The sequence below is a fragment of the Aspergillus chevalieri genome, chromosome 2 (assembly GCF_016861735.1).
Source record: "Aspergillus chevalieri M1 DNA, chromosome 2, nearly complete sequence".
Taxonomy (NCBI): domain Eukaryota; kingdom Fungi; phylum Ascomycota; class Eurotiomycetes; order Eurotiales; family Aspergillaceae; genus Aspergillus; species Aspergillus chevalieri.
The window spans coordinates 3,984,909-4,002,079 of NC_057363.1; the positions used below are offsets into that span (position 1 = coordinate 3,984,909).

Below are 17,171 nucleotides of genomic sequence, written 5' to 3' on the forward strand. Positions count from 1 at the left end.
GCCACTACTACTCGTGTCGTTTCGTGATATCGCTGAGAGTATACTTGTGGCTTACGCCTGGCGCGTACTTTGGATAAGGGATATCATTGTCTTCTTCGATCGAAAGCGAGTGAGCGACCGCGTGAAAGGTACCCCAATTGCGTCAATCGTCCTCAGGTCCTACGTTTTGAATGGTGGTCTTATATGGATTCACTTGTCCTCCGTTTCTGAATTCTCCTCGTATGGCCCCTTTGCAGTATGTTGTTTTGACTGACTCTTTTCCTTTGTCGCTTTTGCGACTCTGGTCTCCGGTGATAGAGCTTTAGGAACCTTCGCTCGTCAAGACCCACGACTTCTGTCGCTTTTATCGAATCGCTTTACTGTCGACTTCAAACAATAAAATTACAAAGAACAACGAGAAGGATTTACACGTTTCGACTATACTGAAAACCTCAGGCGGGAGGACGTTCTCCGCTCCTCGCGGCAGACATGGCCGGTCCACCAAACCCATTCGCTGGCTTGGCCCAAGCCCAAAACCAGAGAAATGGAACCACAAACCGTGGAGGACGTGGAGGAAGAGGACGACTGTCGCCGTTCCAGCCTAAAAACCCGAATGCGCCTCCGTCTACAACGGCGACAGCACCTTCATCCGGTGACACCAAGCCCCGTGGCCGAGGACGAGGACGAGCTACGTCGACGAGGGGGTCTACGCGAGGTCGAGGAGGCCCGACGGGACATGTAAACGTGTCGCGTAATAAACCCGAGTCGAACGGGGCGTCTGAGTTGCCGTTTACGCAGCCGAAGTCGAATAAATGGATTGCGCCGTCACCTTTTGGTGTCCAAGCTTCGCAGACAAAATCGCCTTTTACTTCGAATGGATCGTTTGGGGCTCCGGGCTTTGGTGGATTTGGGTCACAACAGGCTGCTACAACGAAAAAGCCAGCGGTGAATGGTGCGAAGAGGGCTGTACCGGTTGAAGACGCTTCAGTTTTGAACAGTTACACTGAGCGCTACGAGCAGGTGGGTGTCTCTGGATAGGGATTGGCATGGCGGCATTCTGACCGATTATAGCTCAAACTTGATAGAGCAAAGGAGAGGGAATTGGCTATCAAAAGGGGTCTCATGGCGGATCCCAATCAACCCACCTCTCTGAATCAAGCTATTACTCCGGTTGGCACTTGCACGAGCATGTGTCCCGACTTCGAGCGCGTCGAGCGCATTGTTCAGAAGATGGTGGATAAGAGTGAAAAGGTACCGACACTTCGATCGGCGATTATGTTCCTCAGGCTCACGGTTATTACCTCAGTTTCTTCACCCAACGACAAATTCGTTACAATATATGGAGACGAAGATGCTTAAGCGATTTCGAAGATCAGCTGCCGGTTATGATGAACAGCTTCCGTCCGATATTCGAACGCCCAATACACTCCTTCAGACTACTAATTACCTTATTCGACATGTCGTTGGAGGCCCTGAGCCACTCGGCTTGATTCATAAGTTTGTCTGGGATCGTACTCGATCTATCCGGAATGACTTTTCTGTGCAGCAACTTACCCAGGAAGACCATGTCCGAACAGCAGTCACTTGTCTGGAACGAATCGCACGGTTCCATATCCTTTCTCTTCACCTACTTTCCAGCCCTGCGAACGAGGAACCGTTCGACCGCCACCAGGAACGGGAGCAGCTTAACAACACCATGCTTTCACTGATGTATTACTACGATGACAACCGCGGTCGTATCTCGTTTCCCAATGAAGACGAATTCAGGGCGTACTATATCATCTTCTCCATCATGGACCAGAGACCTGATTTGGAAGCGAGAGTACAGAAGTGGCCGGCCGAGTTACGGAACTCGAATCGCGTGCAAGCAGCATTGGAATTGTTCGCTGCAGCCGGTAATACCTGGGATTACCAGGGAACGCTGGATGCTCGACGGCCCAATGCGATTGCCCAAGGCTTCTACGCGCGGTTTTTCGAAATTGTCGACTCCCCCGCCGTGTCGTATCTCATGGCATGTGTCGCGGAGATTTACTTTAACCACGTGCGACAGACGGCCATCCGGTCGATCTGGAAGGGATACTGTCGCTATCCGGCCTCCCAGCAGCACAAAAACGAGGAGTGGACGATTGACGAGTTGACGACGGTGCTATGTTTCGATGACGACGAACAAACGAGAACATACTGCGAATCACAGGGCTTGCACTTCGCTGAAAACGCTAACGGCGACCTATATCTCAACTGGGGCAGCGATCCCATTGAATCTGTTGGTACGTGTCTAACTTGTCGACAACGGTCTATTCCTCCTATTCTTCATTCTATTCTCCCTCCTTATACTCGCCTCTTCTCGTCGATTAGCAACCCTTTCCGCGTTTTATCGGCACATGCTTCCAGGATTTTTCTACTCTTTTTGCCTTAGCCTATTTACCACTCCGACTACGTTCGACTGACTCGTTTTCCTAATTCCAATCATTAGCTTTCCAGCCGTCTTCGGATCATTCATTCTCAGAAACTTATGTCGAATCGAAGCGTGCGGGTAGAAGCTTGGTCGCAGTTATCCTCGGGCTGAGCATCAAAGAAGCCGCTAGCATGGGCATGATTGACAGCTCTGTGCTACCGCAACGATCACTTGCTTTGCCAGCTCCCACTGGTCCATCGACAACGGAGGATGACTCCCTCTTCGTGAGCGATGACGAGAACGAAATCCCGGCACCTAGCGTTACGATACCCAATGAGAAACTGCCGACATTTGCTCCGTCTCCGTTCGGGGGCTTCCCACAGTCAAGGGCCAATGAGCCTCCGGCTGCGACGCAGCAAGTTGAACCGTTCAGTGGTGGGTTTTGTCAAGCTCCCGCATTGTCTTCGCCGGCTTCCCTCAACCCTTTCGCCTCCCCGTTCACGCCTGCGCCGGCAGCGCCAGCTGCACCTAATCCTTTCGCTCGTGGTTCGTCTTCATTTGCACCTGTGACGAGTACGACCGTTGGAACAGGGGTTACACGAGCGCCTGGGCCCTTTTCTTTGTTCTCCCCAAGTCCAGAGGAGCAAAGTGCATTCGACACGGCGCAGAACCCTTTTGCTACTAAACCTGCAGCTCCTGCTACCACGTCACCTGAGGTTAGGTTTCCTTCTTTCTCAGCTTCCGCTCCTTCACCGTCTAGTAGTTCGACAACTTTGACTTCTAAGCCGACTACTAGTGTTTTTCCTAGCACTTCTCAACCTGCCCTCGCTTCTTCACCATTTAGTATCTTCAAAACTCCGACTTCGACTGAACAGACTCCGGGAGTCGCTGCTGGACAGCCTCCCAAGAGCCTGTTTGATACAGCTAAACCGCCTAGTTTCTCAGGAAGCACAGGCTCTTTGTTTAACCCTCCTGGTCCGAGTGCTGCTCCCAAAGAGCCTAGCACTCAGGCTCAGGCAAGTGTTTCGAAGCCCGCGCAAGAGACACCCTCATTGTTCGCGCCGAAAGAAAATGGTATGACGGAACAGAGACAATCCGATTCATGTCGATTCATTGTTTGCTAACAGTATAAAAGCACCGTCTATCTTTTCGTCCATCAAACCAGCCGCAACCACCACCCTAGCGAGCTCTATATCTGCGCCCAAGCAGGGTACGACTCCAATGGAACGACCAAGTGTTCCGGAGGAACGGACAGCTGCTGAACCGGCCGAGCCCGTGCCTAAGCCGCTTGATCATGCGCCGCCTGCAGAGCCTAAGCGTGCGCCGTCGGTTTCTGAGAATGTGAAGGAGTCCGCAATCACGCCACCCCCGGCGCCGGAGCCAGAAGAGCCAGTGGTTGTGACTGAGGATATGTCAATACCTGCTGAGCCTGCTAAACCTGTTGTGGACGAGGAAGCGTCTATTGGTATGTCACTTGATGCCATATATGCAGTTGTTTACGTCGCTAACATGTCTAGTTTCAGATGTAGCGAAACGCGATGCTTGGTTGAAGACTCTGAAAGAAGCCGCCTCCAAACGACGTGGAGAACAGCCTTCTGGTCGGAAACGGGTTCTCGAAGAACCAGAGGAGCCACGGCCGACCAGCAGTGGCCCCAAGGCGTCGAAGATATCCAAGTCTGAGGCGCCAACGCCACGCAAAACGTCAATGGCTTTATCGTCGATCAAGCCACTACCCACGCTTCCCATCCTGGAACAAGTCAAGTCAACGACCGCACGAAAACCCGCGGAAGCGGAAGCAGAGCTCAAACACAACCAAATCGACGAAGACGAGCTTCTCTTATCAGCAGCCCGCATCGCTGCGGAGTCGTTACGGAGCGGTCCTCGTCTATCAGACAGCTGGCCTGGTTATTATAATCACACCGAACGGCCTCGCTCTTCGTTCAGCCCCGCAAGCAGCTTTTCCTCGTCCATGCCCCCGCTCTCGGGGAGTCAATCGCCTTCGTATTCATCTCACCACTATGTCAATGGACATGATCTCGCGCTTGCACCTGATGCGGATTTGGGATTGGGTCGGAGTTTGTCTCGGACGGAACAAAGACTGCGACTTACCGGTGGTAAAGGACTGGCGTACAAGCCGTTGGACTTTACGCCGGAGAAGAAACGAAATTCTTTCGGGAGGTAATCCGTTAGCGATGCATATTGGTATTATGTGATGTGGATCCGGTGTTTATATCTTTGCTTTTTTTTTTCTTTTTCTTGCTTTTCGTTACAGCTTAATTGGCCTGTTTGGATATCCGGGCTTTGGTGATATCAGTTGCATTGTTCAGTGGCGTTGAGGATTTGATGATATTTCGTTTTTTTTTTAAAAATCTTTTTTTTCTAAGACACGTTTGAATACTTGCATGGCGCTGTGGGATTGCATATTGCATTAATGGAACTGTATACACCTCACATCTCTTTCTACTCGATTTCTTGATAAGGCACATGGGTCACATGACCTCGTTATCCGGATTTGAATATTATCATGCAAGTTTGGACAAACACGGAATCCAACAGCAATTGAAAGAACACAATATACCTATCAAAATTCTATTCAAAAAGTATCTGAGCGTTATTCGACCATATCTCAATCCTCGCGTTACTTCACACCCCGCATCAAATATCAACCACCATCCCACTCTCCGTCCTGTGAATTCAACGAATACACAAATCAGGTCCGGGCTCCCGGCCTTAATACCTCCTCACCATAAAAAACTATTCTCCAAAATTCAAGAAATAAACCACAAGAACGAAATGAAAATCGCCACACTACAATTCTCCCCCAAGCTCGGCGACACAGCGGGGAACATCAAGCGGGCAGACGAGCTGCTGAAAAATGGAGGCCGCAGTACTACTCTCGGGAAAGCGAATAGAATTGAAGAATTGAAACCAGATATTCTGGTTCTATCGGAAATGGCATTGACGGGATATAACTTTCCCAATCTAGAGGCTGTCAAGCCATATCTCGAGGAAGCGGGGATGGGGCCTTGTGGTATTTGGGCGAAGGAGACGGCGAAGAAGTTCGGGTGTAAGGTTTGCGTTGGATATCCGGAAGTTGAGAGGAGTGGCGAGGGGGGAGGGAAAGAGATGTATTATAACTCGTTGCTGGTTGTTGATGAGAAGGGGGAGATTCTTGCCAACTATCGCAAGACGTTTCTTTACTATACGGATGAGACGTGGGCTGCGGAGGGCGATGCAGGGCGTGGTTTCAGACATATCTCGTTCCCTCGACAGGGCCAGCAGCAGCAGCAGGAGGTTGCCACGTCGTTCGGTATCTGCATGGACATTAACCCGTACCGCTTCGAAGCACCCTGGACAGCATGGGAATTTGCGAACCGCATTCTCGACACGCGCTCGCAGTTGGTCCTTTTGTCAATGGCGTGGTTGACGCATTCAGACCGCGAGGAGTTGCAGGCGTTGCATACGAAGCCGGAACTAGGGACGTTTAATTACTGGGTTCAGAGGCTTATGCCGTTGTTCAGGCGGCATATGGAGCATTCGAGTGGCCTTGGCGGGGAAGATGAAGGGGAGAAGAGGATGATTGTGGTTTTTGCGAATCGGGTTGGTGAGGAGGAGGGGCATGGGGAGGATAAGGAGCCGGTGAGGTATGCGGGGACGAGTGCTGTGCTTGGATTTTCGCAGAGGGCTGGCTCTGGCTCTGGTGCCGGGAGTGAAGATGGAGATGGGATTGATGTTAAGATTCTGTGTTGGGATATTATGGGTGCCACAGAGGAGGGGGTTTGTTTTGCGAATACTGGAGAGGATCCGGAGATGGTGTTTAGTTTGGCTAAGGATAATCCGTAATCGATTTGAAGCATTGTGTTTTACATCTAACAATGTACGGTTATCAAGTCTGCGAGAACGCGATTAATTCTTCCCGCCCAGTCCATACAAAAACTCCCTAAGCAACTCCCTCGCCTTTTTACAGGTCCCCAAATCAAATCCATTAATCCACGCAACGCGGTAACCCCCCTCAGGTCTCGAGATACTCTCAAACGGCACGTCGAGCTATACCGCATAGTGATACTATTCACTCCAAACACCTCCTCCATATGCCTTAAACACTCATCCGTAACCTTCGTACTCAACTTCGCACATCTCTCATCATCAAACAGAACAACACTATACCCAACCTCCGGCGTCTTAGCGGGCCCCGTCCACTCACCCCTAGAATAAAGCTCCACAAGCGCCGGCAAAAACCACTCCCCATAAATATCCGGCCACTGCGGCGAAAACCGCAAATGAACCTCGATGATCTTGTTCCCGATCGTCTCCATGTTCAACATCCCCGAAAATGTCCCCAAATGCGCCTCGACGAACTCGGTAATGCACTGCCGAATACTCGGGTCCACAGGGACGTTTATCTCCCAATAATCGAACGTCTGCTGCGGTCCCGTTTCCCCTCGCGCATGACTCATCCACACTACCTTCCCGGCTACCACGGCGATGTCTGTGCTGTAGTGTTTCCCATGCAGTAGAACGGACCACATGTGTCCTGGTGTTATTGAAGCCCAGTAGTCATCTTCTGTTTCCATGGTGCGGGATCCGGCGCCCATGCCGCCGAGGTTGTAAATTGGTTTGCTGAATATGGGGAATATATCCGCCGGCGGGTATGTCTTGTGGGGACCACATGGGATATTTTGGAGTTCGGTGATGGTGAGTTTGTTGTAGATCCAGCGATGTTCTGGGTGGAGGCCGTAGGCTTGGTCGTCTCCTGTTGGGATTTGACAGTCGGGCGGACAAGGTATGTTCTCGAAGAAGCGGCGGCTTCGGGGTAAGTAGAAGAATGGCATTGTTCCGGTACGGAATACAGAGTGATAAACAAGGGCGGTTGAGAGTCAATTGCGGGTTTTGGGGAAGCCCAATTTATAGCTTGACTCGGAGAATTCTGAGCTGAAAAGTATATATCTATGGACAATTCTTTTTTTTTTTTTGTTCAGCTAGCCCTACTCATTGGAATTAGTGGCTACGAGCTGAAGCGATTGGTGTGTAGATCAAGTCAATTGGCAGCCCGATATTTAGGTGGCCGGGCTGAGAGTGGGTTCTTTTGAGTAATGACCCACAGTCAGATAAGAAATGGATCATAAAGTCTGAAAAGGCAGAAACGAAGTGGATTTAGACTATGATTGATGCATATATCTTTTGCTTGTGCATATCTAGTCCTGTGATGAATTACCCTAGATCTTTTCAACGCATCACAATCAAGTAGCAATTTATAAGTAATATAAGTTGCAAAATACGAATATTCATGTGTGGGTATCGGTCTATCATAGAATCAATTTAGCTCACGAGAGCATGTCGCAACGGCTAAGTGCTTGGTTGATGAAACCAGTGAATGAAGACGAAAATAGCAAGATAGAACAGCAACTACTGGCACCACCAGTTACACTCCGGCTTGGGATAATCCTGCAAAGTGAAGGTGGCCATTGTTTTCAAATCGGCGTCGATAACCTCGACTTGTGCATACTGTTCCGAGAAAACAACATGATATAGGAGTTCCCGATGTTCTAAGGATGATGTCAGAAAAATCTAAACTGATAACTTCCCATGTACAAAGAACAGTAACTATTTTATTCTCCTGTTAAGAACAAGAAACCATGGCAAATCCAGCTGATCATATCCCTCCCAATCTTAGTAACGACACTATACGCATTTTTTCCTTCTCCCAGAACCTCCCGAATCCCATTGCCACCCAAGCCCTAAATGTCACGGCTAAATACCACTCCATCTATGTCCTGTCTTTCAATCCCGACGATGCAAAGGCCATCTCCCTAATATGCATCCTATTTTCCCCGAAGGCCCCGTTGATCTAATACTTCGGGTGTTAGGCCACCATATTCTCCGCATCAAGACGGAAAATGAAGTGGCTGTGATGATGTGGCTGCGCAAGAACACTACCATTGCCGTTCCAGAGGTGGTTCAGTTCGATGTTATGTTTAACAACGTGTTGCAACATGAATTTACTCTTCTAGAGCGCGTTCGCGGCACGACTCTGCATGAGATCTACGATCGTCTCTCGCAGGAGCAGCTGGAACAGGGTTGTCAATCAAATCATCGATATCTTGACTGCATCGTCGCTCTTGGGATGGAGTCTCGGAACTAACTTTCGCTCCGAGTTATGGTGAAGTTGTTCCAGGTCGCAATCTCGAAGAAATTTACTGGTAGGCACAGGATGTGGCTAAGCATTTCCCGTCTGAATCGGTTGAGACTTTCAACATCCACGGCCCCTACGAGTCTTACACCGCATACGTCACAGCTTCGATCCGGGTCTATTAGCATGCGATCCGCTTACATTCCTCCCTTGAGCCATGCAGAAACCTCTTACCCGCTTGGACGCCTTGGTGGACGCATTCGCCTGTCATCAAAAGCTGGACTATACCCGCTACGTCCTGGCCCACAAAGATCTCCACATGGCCAACATCATGTATTATGAATACAGCGAGCGCATTGCCGGCATCCTCGACTAGGAGTTTTCCGGCATCGTCCCTATCCAGCGATGGGATCCATCTCGGGCGTTCCTGTGGAACGGGCAGCGCAACGCGCTCGCTGTGGCGTAGCAAAGGCGGATACGAGCGATCTTCCAGAAGCGATGCCGGGCTGGGGGTGGGTCAGTTGCTACTGACTGAGCCGGGTTATACTTCTTCGCTGCAAGACACTATACAGAATGGGATTTCGTATTTGCGGGCGATTGTCGAGCTTTGTCCGCGGGGGCAGAGGTAAGATGAAGTTAGGTAGTGGCAGGATGAGGTAGAGGATTGTCTAAATGCGTTCGGTGTCTAGTTCTCCTTCGAGAACCATCATCAGAATGTTCTGAGAAAAGGATACAGCCATGTCTCCCTACATGTACCGAAAACCGTTGAAAGGGTCACATGCTGCTACCATGTGACGCTGCGCTACCTCAGATCATTTGTATGCAAGCACCCTACAAGAATGCTGGTATGAGGCTAGACCAAAGCATGTGACGGCTCTGCTCAAATAATGAACCCAATAGCGACAGAATATCGGCTTTCGAAGAATAAGATCTACAGTTGAGATCTGGGTGGGAAGTCAATTCGCATGAACTGGGTTGTATTCCGCACCCAAGGCATCTTTTACAGGCGCCGGTATTTGTCAATCACCAATAGCCGGCGTAATCCGGGCATGCCATGAGTCACGGAAACTGTTCTCTGCTTTTGTAGTTCTGTATGGTGTTGTAGTTGACATTTCGTACTCGGCCATCAGGCAGTGCAATATATCCTCAGCACAGACGATGATGTACCGGGCCGACAACAGACATGATAGCGATGTCGATATGCCTACCAGGGTACTCTGTACCTTTCCAGAGTAATATCCGGCTTGCTTATACAGTGGAGACGTGTCGTACTTTATTGTATGAATCACACGTGACTCCGGGTGAACCCCTCCCCGACACCCGAAGGCGACCAGCCAATCAGAGGATCCAACAGGTGTGCTGAGGAGGGGCACGGGATCAGAGCACATGACTCGAGGTCGAGAAGGAGGGAGGAGAGGCTGTGATAAATATTGAATATTTAGCAAGCTGAATGAAACGAATGAGTGGTTAAGATTATTGCTGAATATTGTTGGTTCAGAACATCCGCACAAGACTGATGTTGTTGTGAGATGGTCAGGTGACTGCGTCTCTGGTCTCTCCCCGCCGCCGCAGGCAGCATCTCGCCCACGTGAGTCGCTCTACTCGAACTCTCAATCAACTCTCCTTCAAGAGTATCCCTTTCTTTTGACTTTGATATTGGACTCGTCGGATTCGCTGCGTTTCGACTGTTATTGCCATTCTTGTGCTTGAAATCCGCGTTTTCCCGATCTTTGCGAAGTGAAGTTCGCGCATAGGACGACTTTCGCTTCTTGTTGTTCCCCGTGAGCAGGTGACTTCTTGTCAGGTGATATCCCAAGGTACGGACTTTCCCTTCTCCCTTTCCTTCTTTTCTTCCATTTCCTACTTTCGTGGGCTGCGAAATCACTTGCATCTTCTGCAAATCTATCATCTCGATGGCCTCTAGAAGGCATCCCGATGATCTCCCTGTTTGCCACGGTTATGTGATTTCTCGTGGGTTGTGGTGATGTCGCCTGCCCGCTCTGTGTTTCCCTGTGTTCCCCTGTGTTCCGACCGTCGTTATGACGCGTGGTTGACACAGAACTCACCAAGAATTATACAAAATGCTCTTTAATACACTGCAACTTTGTAGAGAGATGGTGGTTCCATGTCTTTGGGAGGCCGCCCGTCCTGCTGCGGAGATGCGCGCGTCTCACCCAACGCGTCTTTTATTTATACCCGCACCACAGCTACTGTTGATGTTTTTATCATCACTGGACTTATGCTTGCTCATCTTGACATTCTTGAATGCGAAAAACTAATCTGGACTTCTAGAAATCTCAAACCCAGCTCAAACAGCTGGATCTCCACTGTCATCATGTCTGAGCCATCCATGCCACCTTCGGACAATGTCGCAAATAAGCGAAAGCGGGAAAGCACTGACAGCGCTGGCCCCGAGCCTCAGCGGAATCGCTCTTCTAACGCAAGTAATGGCAGCATCCAAGGCTCAGACCAGTCCAACTTTCAGCAAAACTCTCTCGGTTCTTACGACCACAACCTTCCCAACACAAACGACCACGGCATTCCGAACTCGTCATCAGAGCTCAATATCGACCAGCAGATTTTGCAGCATGTCGGGACGCAGAACGGCATCACGGATGATAATGCTCTAACGGCCAAGGCTGCCTTGGCTGCTCATACCCCTCAGAACAAATACCCCGCTCCACCAGATGCACCCTTCGATGCTAACAATTTGACTCATGGATTATCATTTGGCGATGACATTGGCCAAGGGATCAGTGGGGGCCACAACCACAACTCTACCGCTGCGGCGGTTTATGCAGCCCGCGAGGCTCAGAGTATGAACTCGAAGCCTTCAGTTGGTTCTCCTGAGTGGCATCAAGTTCGCAAGAACAACCACAAAGAGGGTACGTCGCTTAATCCTGTATTCTTTCGTGGAAAATGCTGACTTTGGTAGTGGAACGTCGACGCCGTGAGGCGATCAATGAGGGTATCAACCAGATTGCCCGTCTCGTTCCGAACTGCGACAAGAACAAGGGTGCCATCCTGCAACGCGCGATCGAGTACATCCACCAATTGATCGATGAGAAGAGAACGATCCAGGAGCGATGGGAACAAACCAACATGACCACGCACCATGCGATCAGCGAAGTTAGCGCGCAGAACTCGAAATTGAAAATCGAAGTCAACCGCCGTGGAGAAATCGCACAGAAATGGATACACCGGTGTCAGGATGCAGGTCTTCAGTTTGAGGATTACAATGAATCCGATGAACTCAAGCCGCTTGAGGTTGACCAAGGCCAAGGCTGATTCTTTTATCTGCTTGAATTGTTGCTTTCGGATATTTTAGGTGGACTTTCCGCCATGCATGTGCTACGACTTGTTCGTTCCGGGGCTGAGATCTGGACATACCTTTACTTCGATTCGTTTCGTGTTTTTCCGTGGTCTGACTTTGTTGTTACTTGGTTTCGGTACAGTTGATGGTGGACGACACCTTGTCCAAGGAGTGGACATAGGGTGCTTTTCGCCTTTTTCTTTTCTTAGCCTGGGGTGGGTTTCTTATTGTGATTGTTCTCTTTTACTCTGATTCCTTCTGTATGCTATTGTTTATGGGCTGGCGAATTACGGCTGGGGTTTGTTCATCCCGGGCAACGGAGCCTGGGTTATCGGAATATTACAAGTTGACTTATGATATGGATTTATTGCGGTTTGCCTGCCATGGTAGCTTAATAACGTTTCGATTAACTCGTCACTGTAGTTTCACCGGTTAAATGAGCAATTACTGATATCGGCTAGTATGCTATCTAACAAGCTAATCTGCAACTCCAAACACAACAAAATCACCTCGAATCCCACATAACCTCATTCAACCTCAACAACGCATCCGCACTCGCCTTCTTTGCAGCCATAAACCCCTCCCGATCCTCCGCTCCGCGAGGCCCACGCAACACATCCGAGAAACACAAATCAACCAAAACCCTCAGCTCATCATACGTAAACGGTTCCCCGTTCCCACTCGCCAACGCCTTAGCACTATCCGCTGCAAAAGACTCTTTCTCTTCCTTTGCGTAGTCAAGCGCCTTGACTGCGCCTTCGAGGAACCAGTCGAGGAATTTCGCGCTGAGGGGGAGGGCTACTATCTCTTCTTGCGTTTCTTGGGGCTGGTGGTTCTCTGTGTCTGGTTCGGGGGCGTGCGAAGAGAGCGGGTTGTGGTCTGGGTGGTAGATGATGATATTCTTGAGATTCTGTTGCAGGACGAGGACGTCGAGTTGCAGGCGCAAGGCGCCGTTCTCGTTCATCGCGCCGATGTGTCGCGTGCAGGAGACGAAGGTGCGGTCGATGAAGCGGGCAAGACCGGAGGTGATGAACCAACGTTCTGTGGGGCCGAGGGCGGCTGAGATGTTTGTGTCGAAGGCGATAAGGTCGTTGTTCAGTTCTAGGACTGTGGCGGAGGCTGCGGTGGGTGGGTTGGCGATGATGTGCCACCAGTTGTTGTCTGTGTTGGGGGAGGGGGTTGTTGGTTCGGAGTTTCTGCTGCGTTGGTGGGTGTTGTTGGGGCCGGCCATTGTGCGGGTTAGCATGTGGATGACGCCGCAGCGGATGTCGACGTGGAGGGCGAAGAGGGCGCTGGAGGCGAGGTCACGGAGAGATTGGAGTGTTGTGTCGAAGGCTTGGGCGGTTTCGGTGTTGAGGGGGAGGTAGGTTTGTTGTTGTTGGCTGAGGTGGTCGTGTTTGGGCTTCATGGCGGCGCCGACGAGGGTCCAGCGGCGGGGGGCTGGGCCGGAGGAGTGGGAGCGGGAGTGTTGTTGGTTTGAGTCGGAGGATGGGGCTGTTATCTTGCGGAGTTTGGTGAGGTGACTTGAGAGCCATTGCTGGGAGTTCTTAGTTGTCTGTTTGTCATATCATGAATAGTGGCTGACTTACCATGCTGTTGTAAAGGAGAGACAGGGCGGCGACTGTCTTCGGGTCCGAGATGATATCGTATGGTTCTAGCGGCACTTCATCCGTGCGTTTGATAAGGAGGTCGGTTTCCTTGTCGATGAGTTCCGACTTGTTACCACTTCCGGCCCTCAGTTCACTGACCACATCTCGAATGACGCCAGATTCAATGTACGATGCAGCAGCTTTGAGCTGAAGACCGGCGTCAGCCCGACGTGAAACCTTGGCCACGATTGCTTTGTACCATCCAAAGCACTTGTCGTAAAAGGTTACGATCTGGGTAATCACCAGTTGTGTAAATGCTGGATCATGAGGGATGCTGGAAAGCATTTTACTGAACTCCTTGATGATGGACATGAATTTTACCGTGCCCTGCCACCGTTAGTATTTTCTCAGTAGATCAGGTATTGGAATGAGCGTAAATGAGGGTACCTTGAAAATAGGCCGAGGGGATACCTGCGACCAGTGAGGATCTTCAGTAAATGCGTCTGGCGCAATGAAGCTGAGAGTGCAAAGATCCGTAACGGTCTCATCCAACTGGGGAAGGAAAACATGGACAAGAAAATCGTCCAAGAAAGAGGTCAGGGTGCTCATAGCAATTTCCGAGTCCACCGGGACGATGTCCTTCAGTTTCTGGATGAACTGAAGAGATGGAGGGAGAAGAAGACCCATGTTGAACACACTTGGCTCAATGAGGATCTTGTGTCCAGTTCCAGAATTCCCTTGTCTTGACTGCGAGTTGTCCATAGTGACTGCTCTCTGTCTCGACTTGGACACCAAACCGGGGACAGAAGTCTGGAGGATCTCGTCCAGTTCGTCTTGCTCAGCTTTCATCTCCGTGTTCCGACCAATTTCGGACAGTTTGAACATTTTCTAGAACGGTCAGCATTGCAAGGTATCGAACTTGAACATTTTCAACTCACCTTATTCTTGTCTCTCTGGCCGTTGTAGATATGACGCTTGTTGTCAGTTTCATCTGGCCGGATAGACGACTCTCCATCAGTAGCGAGGTAATCGTGCATAAGAGACCGAATCTGTTTTGATGCAATTTGTCAGAATAAGGCAGAAATAAAGTACAGTTGGGCCACTTACCTCGCTCTGGTACAACTTCCACAACTCCTTGAAACCACCAGAAAGAGCACTTCCCTTGGGAATCCCTTCGCGCTCAACAATACCAGCGATCACATCATGCAAAACACGATGACCTTCAGCAATCGCCTCAAACTTGGAATACAGTGTCCACAGATATTCCGCCAGAACATGACCGCGCTTCTCAATAGCCTCTGTTGGCGAGTCGGTCGTGTTCTCTTGGGCGAAGCCGCGAGGGGAGCTAGGATACCGTGCATCGATCTCGGCGTTTGTCTTGTCTACAACGGTGAAAAGTTCCACGGGAAGTCGCTGCTCGATCTGATTGACTGCAATATCCAAATTGCCCATTTTGTTCAAGGCTTCAATTAGTAACCGAATGTACTGGAAGGTATCGGCCTCCGGGTTCCGGGACGCATCTTCGACCAAAGGTGAGGAAGCATCTAACTTAGCAAGGAATCCAAAAACGGGCCGTTCCCAAGATCCGTTCCCAGTCCAGGCATGTGGATTCCCGCTGCCGCCGTTGTCAGACGCTGGTGGCTTCCACCGGTCAGAACAATATGGCGATTTGAGATACAGATGATCGTGCAACTCCTCAACTAGAATATCGGTAAGCGAGATTTCTTGGTTACTAAAATAGGCGCGAATATCTCCCAGTGCTCCAATGTTCTCAAGCTCTGAGCGACGCAAGAGTCGGAATGCATCGTGGAGCACTTCAACTGCCGCAAGGAATCGCTTGTCGGATATCCGGGACTCCAGCTTCTCTGGAAGTGACTGGATTTCCTGAATCTGGTTGAATAGCTGAATGATGTCGTCGTATTTTTGGGACGATGTTGCTAGCCCCTTCAACTCGGGCTTGGTCGAAAGCAACCCGGCTTTTGCCTCATCAAGCGCACTCCTGAGCGTACGCACCCGACCTTGTGAGCTTTGGAGACTTGACTGAATCTTGTGGAATGTACCGATGGAACTGTTGAATCCCTGGTGATGTTCGTTCACAATGGATTTAAGCGTCTTTTGAATCCGATCGTGCATGTCCAGAAAGTCCGGCTCGCGATCAGCTTTCCCAAGAGTACTCGTATCCATCAAGCTCAAAGCAACCTGCACTGGTACGCAATCGTCGGAAGCCATAAAGTCCCATTCGCGCTGGATCGATCGTAATACATCTAAAATGCATAACCAGTTTAGCGGTCCGCATTCGAGCAAACACCTTTAACCCCAAGAAGCATGTTCATACCTTCGACCGCCTGCGTCCCCGGCGCATCACTAACCTCCGAACGACCCCTCTCTCTGCTTTTTCCGGAATAAAAACTCGCATCTCCTGGGCTTCGCCCGTCTCTCGTAGGATGTAACATGTCCCCTTCTCTCGTCCGCGATCGCGAAGAAGATGGCGGTTGCCGGCCCCGATCCATCCGCTCTCGGTGCCGCTCTGGCGACTGCGTCGTAGGCAACACAGAAGACAGCTGTTGCGAAGATTCATATCCAAGCCCACCGTATCCACCTGGGCGATTGCTTCCATATCCATTGGCACCTAAGTTGCCGTACCCGCCATCGCTGCGGTCGTATCCCCCGGCATCGGAATACCCGTATCCGTTGGCGTAGCCACTTCTGCCGCTCATAACAAAGCGCGCGCTCTCTTCGACGCTTATGAAACGCGGGTAAAGACTGAAATCGGACGGTACGCTCGTCTGGTGGTTAACGTCCGGAGTATGGTGGGCCGTATACGTGTGCTCGAGGGATTGTGTTCTAGCGCGAATTCAGGTAGAGCGTAGCCGAAGCATTATCGTCTTGCGGTGTAAGGCAAAGATCCTCAATGCAGTGTCTCAATAAGCGACTGAGACCATGTGCGTCGCAAAACCGAGAAAGAGTGGTTGTTGGAAAGACCGGGGTTCCGTCCTGCGGGAGTTCCAGGTGTTACTCCACATCCCGATTGACTGCCGCATTCTTCAGGCAGGAATGTCAGGAATGGAAAGTATAAGCTTCTTGGTAGTTATTATTTACTGGCTATTGTATAACTGGTTCCTTTTCCGAAATTTTTTATTCAAAAATCGGAACAGAAACAGTCTTGGATATTAGAGCATCAATCTATTGAGTTGCCTCAGTTCTCACAAGCCATCGTTTTTGTACAGTATCATCAATAAAGTATTCATTCAACTCAGTAATGATGAAATAAGAACAAAATAGCGACAAATAATATATATATTTGTTTCCACTCAACATCCGATCTCTGCTCATCGCACTGAAATGCAAAATCCTCTTCGATCCCACGACCTCAAAAGCCATGAGACATAGCAAGGCATAGAGAAAATGGCGACTTTACCAAGTGAATTGATCCAGCTCATTATCTCTTTTTGTGTCAGAATCCTATTCATGGTTACAAAAGAAGGTTACAATTGTCCAATGAATTGACGGAATCCTCCAGCACTCAATCGAGGTATCTGCATGCCAGCCAAAGTAAAAGCCACCTTGATCAACTGTATCTATCCAAATACTCTGAAGGATCTGGAGCATTTGGGTTGGTCGTTTCAGTGTTGCCAGCGCCGCAAAACACCGTCTTCAATTGCTTCGAACACTTCATCCTTATCTTCATCCGTCTCCGATTCTGTAGCCGAAAGCCCGCGGGAAAGCCCCTTCGGAGATGTGGTTGAAGAAGTGGCGATGGATGGA

At 50.1% G+C, this 17,171-nt stretch overlaps 7 protein-coding genes across 7 annotated transcripts; 5 read left to right on the forward strand and 2 right to left on the reverse strand.

The window, feature by feature from the left end:
• Positions 1-468: 468 nt before the first annotated feature.
• ACHE_21358S (putative leucine permease transcriptional regulator (SAC3)) lies at positions 469-4,556 on the forward strand (the record flags this gene model as incomplete). Its single annotated transcript, XM_043275432.1, has 6 exons — positions 469-999; positions 1,051-1,230; positions 1,286-2,246; positions 2,453-3,448; positions 3,510-3,839; positions 3,898-4,556. The coding sequence occupies 6 exons, from the start codon at positions 469-471 to the stop codon at positions 4,554-4,556; spliced, it is 3,657 nt and encodes a 1,218-aa protein (XP_043134422.1).
• Positions 4,557-4,858: 302 nt separating this feature from the next.
• NTA1 (putative protein N-terminal asparagine amidohydrolase) lies at positions 4,859-6,217 on the forward strand (the record flags this gene model as incomplete). The annotated part of the gene is made up of 1 exon (XM_043275434.1): positions 4,859-6,217. One exon carries the CDS (start codon positions 4,859-4,861, stop codon positions 6,215-6,217), a length of 1,359 nt encoding a protein of 452 aa, XP_043134423.1.
• Positions 6,218-6,280: 63 nt separating this feature from the next.
• On the reverse strand, positions 6,281-7,206 carry ACHE_21360A (uncharacterized protein; the record flags this gene model as incomplete). The annotated part of the gene is made up of 2 exons (XM_043275435.1): positions 6,281-6,421; positions 6,490-7,206. 2 exons carry the CDS (start codon positions 7,204-7,206, stop codon positions 6,281-6,283), a joined length of 858 nt encoding a protein of 285 aa, XP_043134424.1.
• A 983-nt stretch (positions 7,207-8,189) lies between these two features.
• ACHE_21361S (uncharacterized protein) lies at positions 8,190-8,516 on the forward strand (the record flags this gene model as incomplete). Its single annotated transcript, XM_043275436.1, has 1 exon — positions 8,190-8,516. One exon carries the CDS (start codon positions 8,190-8,192, stop codon positions 8,514-8,516), a length of 327 nt encoding a protein of 108 aa, XP_043134425.1.
• A 205-nt stretch (positions 8,517-8,721) lies between these two features.
• ACHE_21362S (uncharacterized protein) lies at positions 8,722-8,880 on the forward strand (the record flags this gene model as incomplete). The annotated part of the gene is made up of 1 exon (XM_043275437.1): positions 8,722-8,880. One exon carries the CDS (start codon positions 8,722-8,724, stop codon positions 8,878-8,880), a length of 159 nt encoding a protein of 52 aa, XP_043134426.1.
• Positions 8,881-10,629: 1,749 nt separating this feature from the next.
• CBF1 (putative HLH DNA binding protein (Penr2)) lies at positions 10,630-11,792 on the forward strand (the record flags this gene model as incomplete). The annotated part of the gene is made up of 2 exons (XM_043275438.1): positions 10,630-11,389; positions 11,440-11,792. The coding sequence occupies 2 exons, from the start codon at positions 10,630-10,632 to the stop codon at positions 11,790-11,792; spliced, it is 1,113 nt and encodes a 370-aa protein (XP_043134427.1).
• Positions 11,793-12,322: 530 nt separating this feature from the next.
• On the reverse strand, positions 12,323-16,123 carry ACHE_21364A (exocyst subunit SEC8; the record flags this gene model as incomplete). Its single annotated transcript, XM_043275439.1, has 6 exons — positions 12,323-13,354; positions 13,407-13,793; positions 13,854-14,294; positions 14,345-14,455; positions 14,514-15,670; positions 15,742-16,123. 6 exons carry the CDS (start codon positions 16,121-16,123, stop codon positions 12,323-12,325), a joined length of 3,510 nt encoding a protein of 1,169 aa, XP_043134428.1.
• Between the last annotated feature and the right edge of the window lie 1,048 nt (positions 16,124-17,171).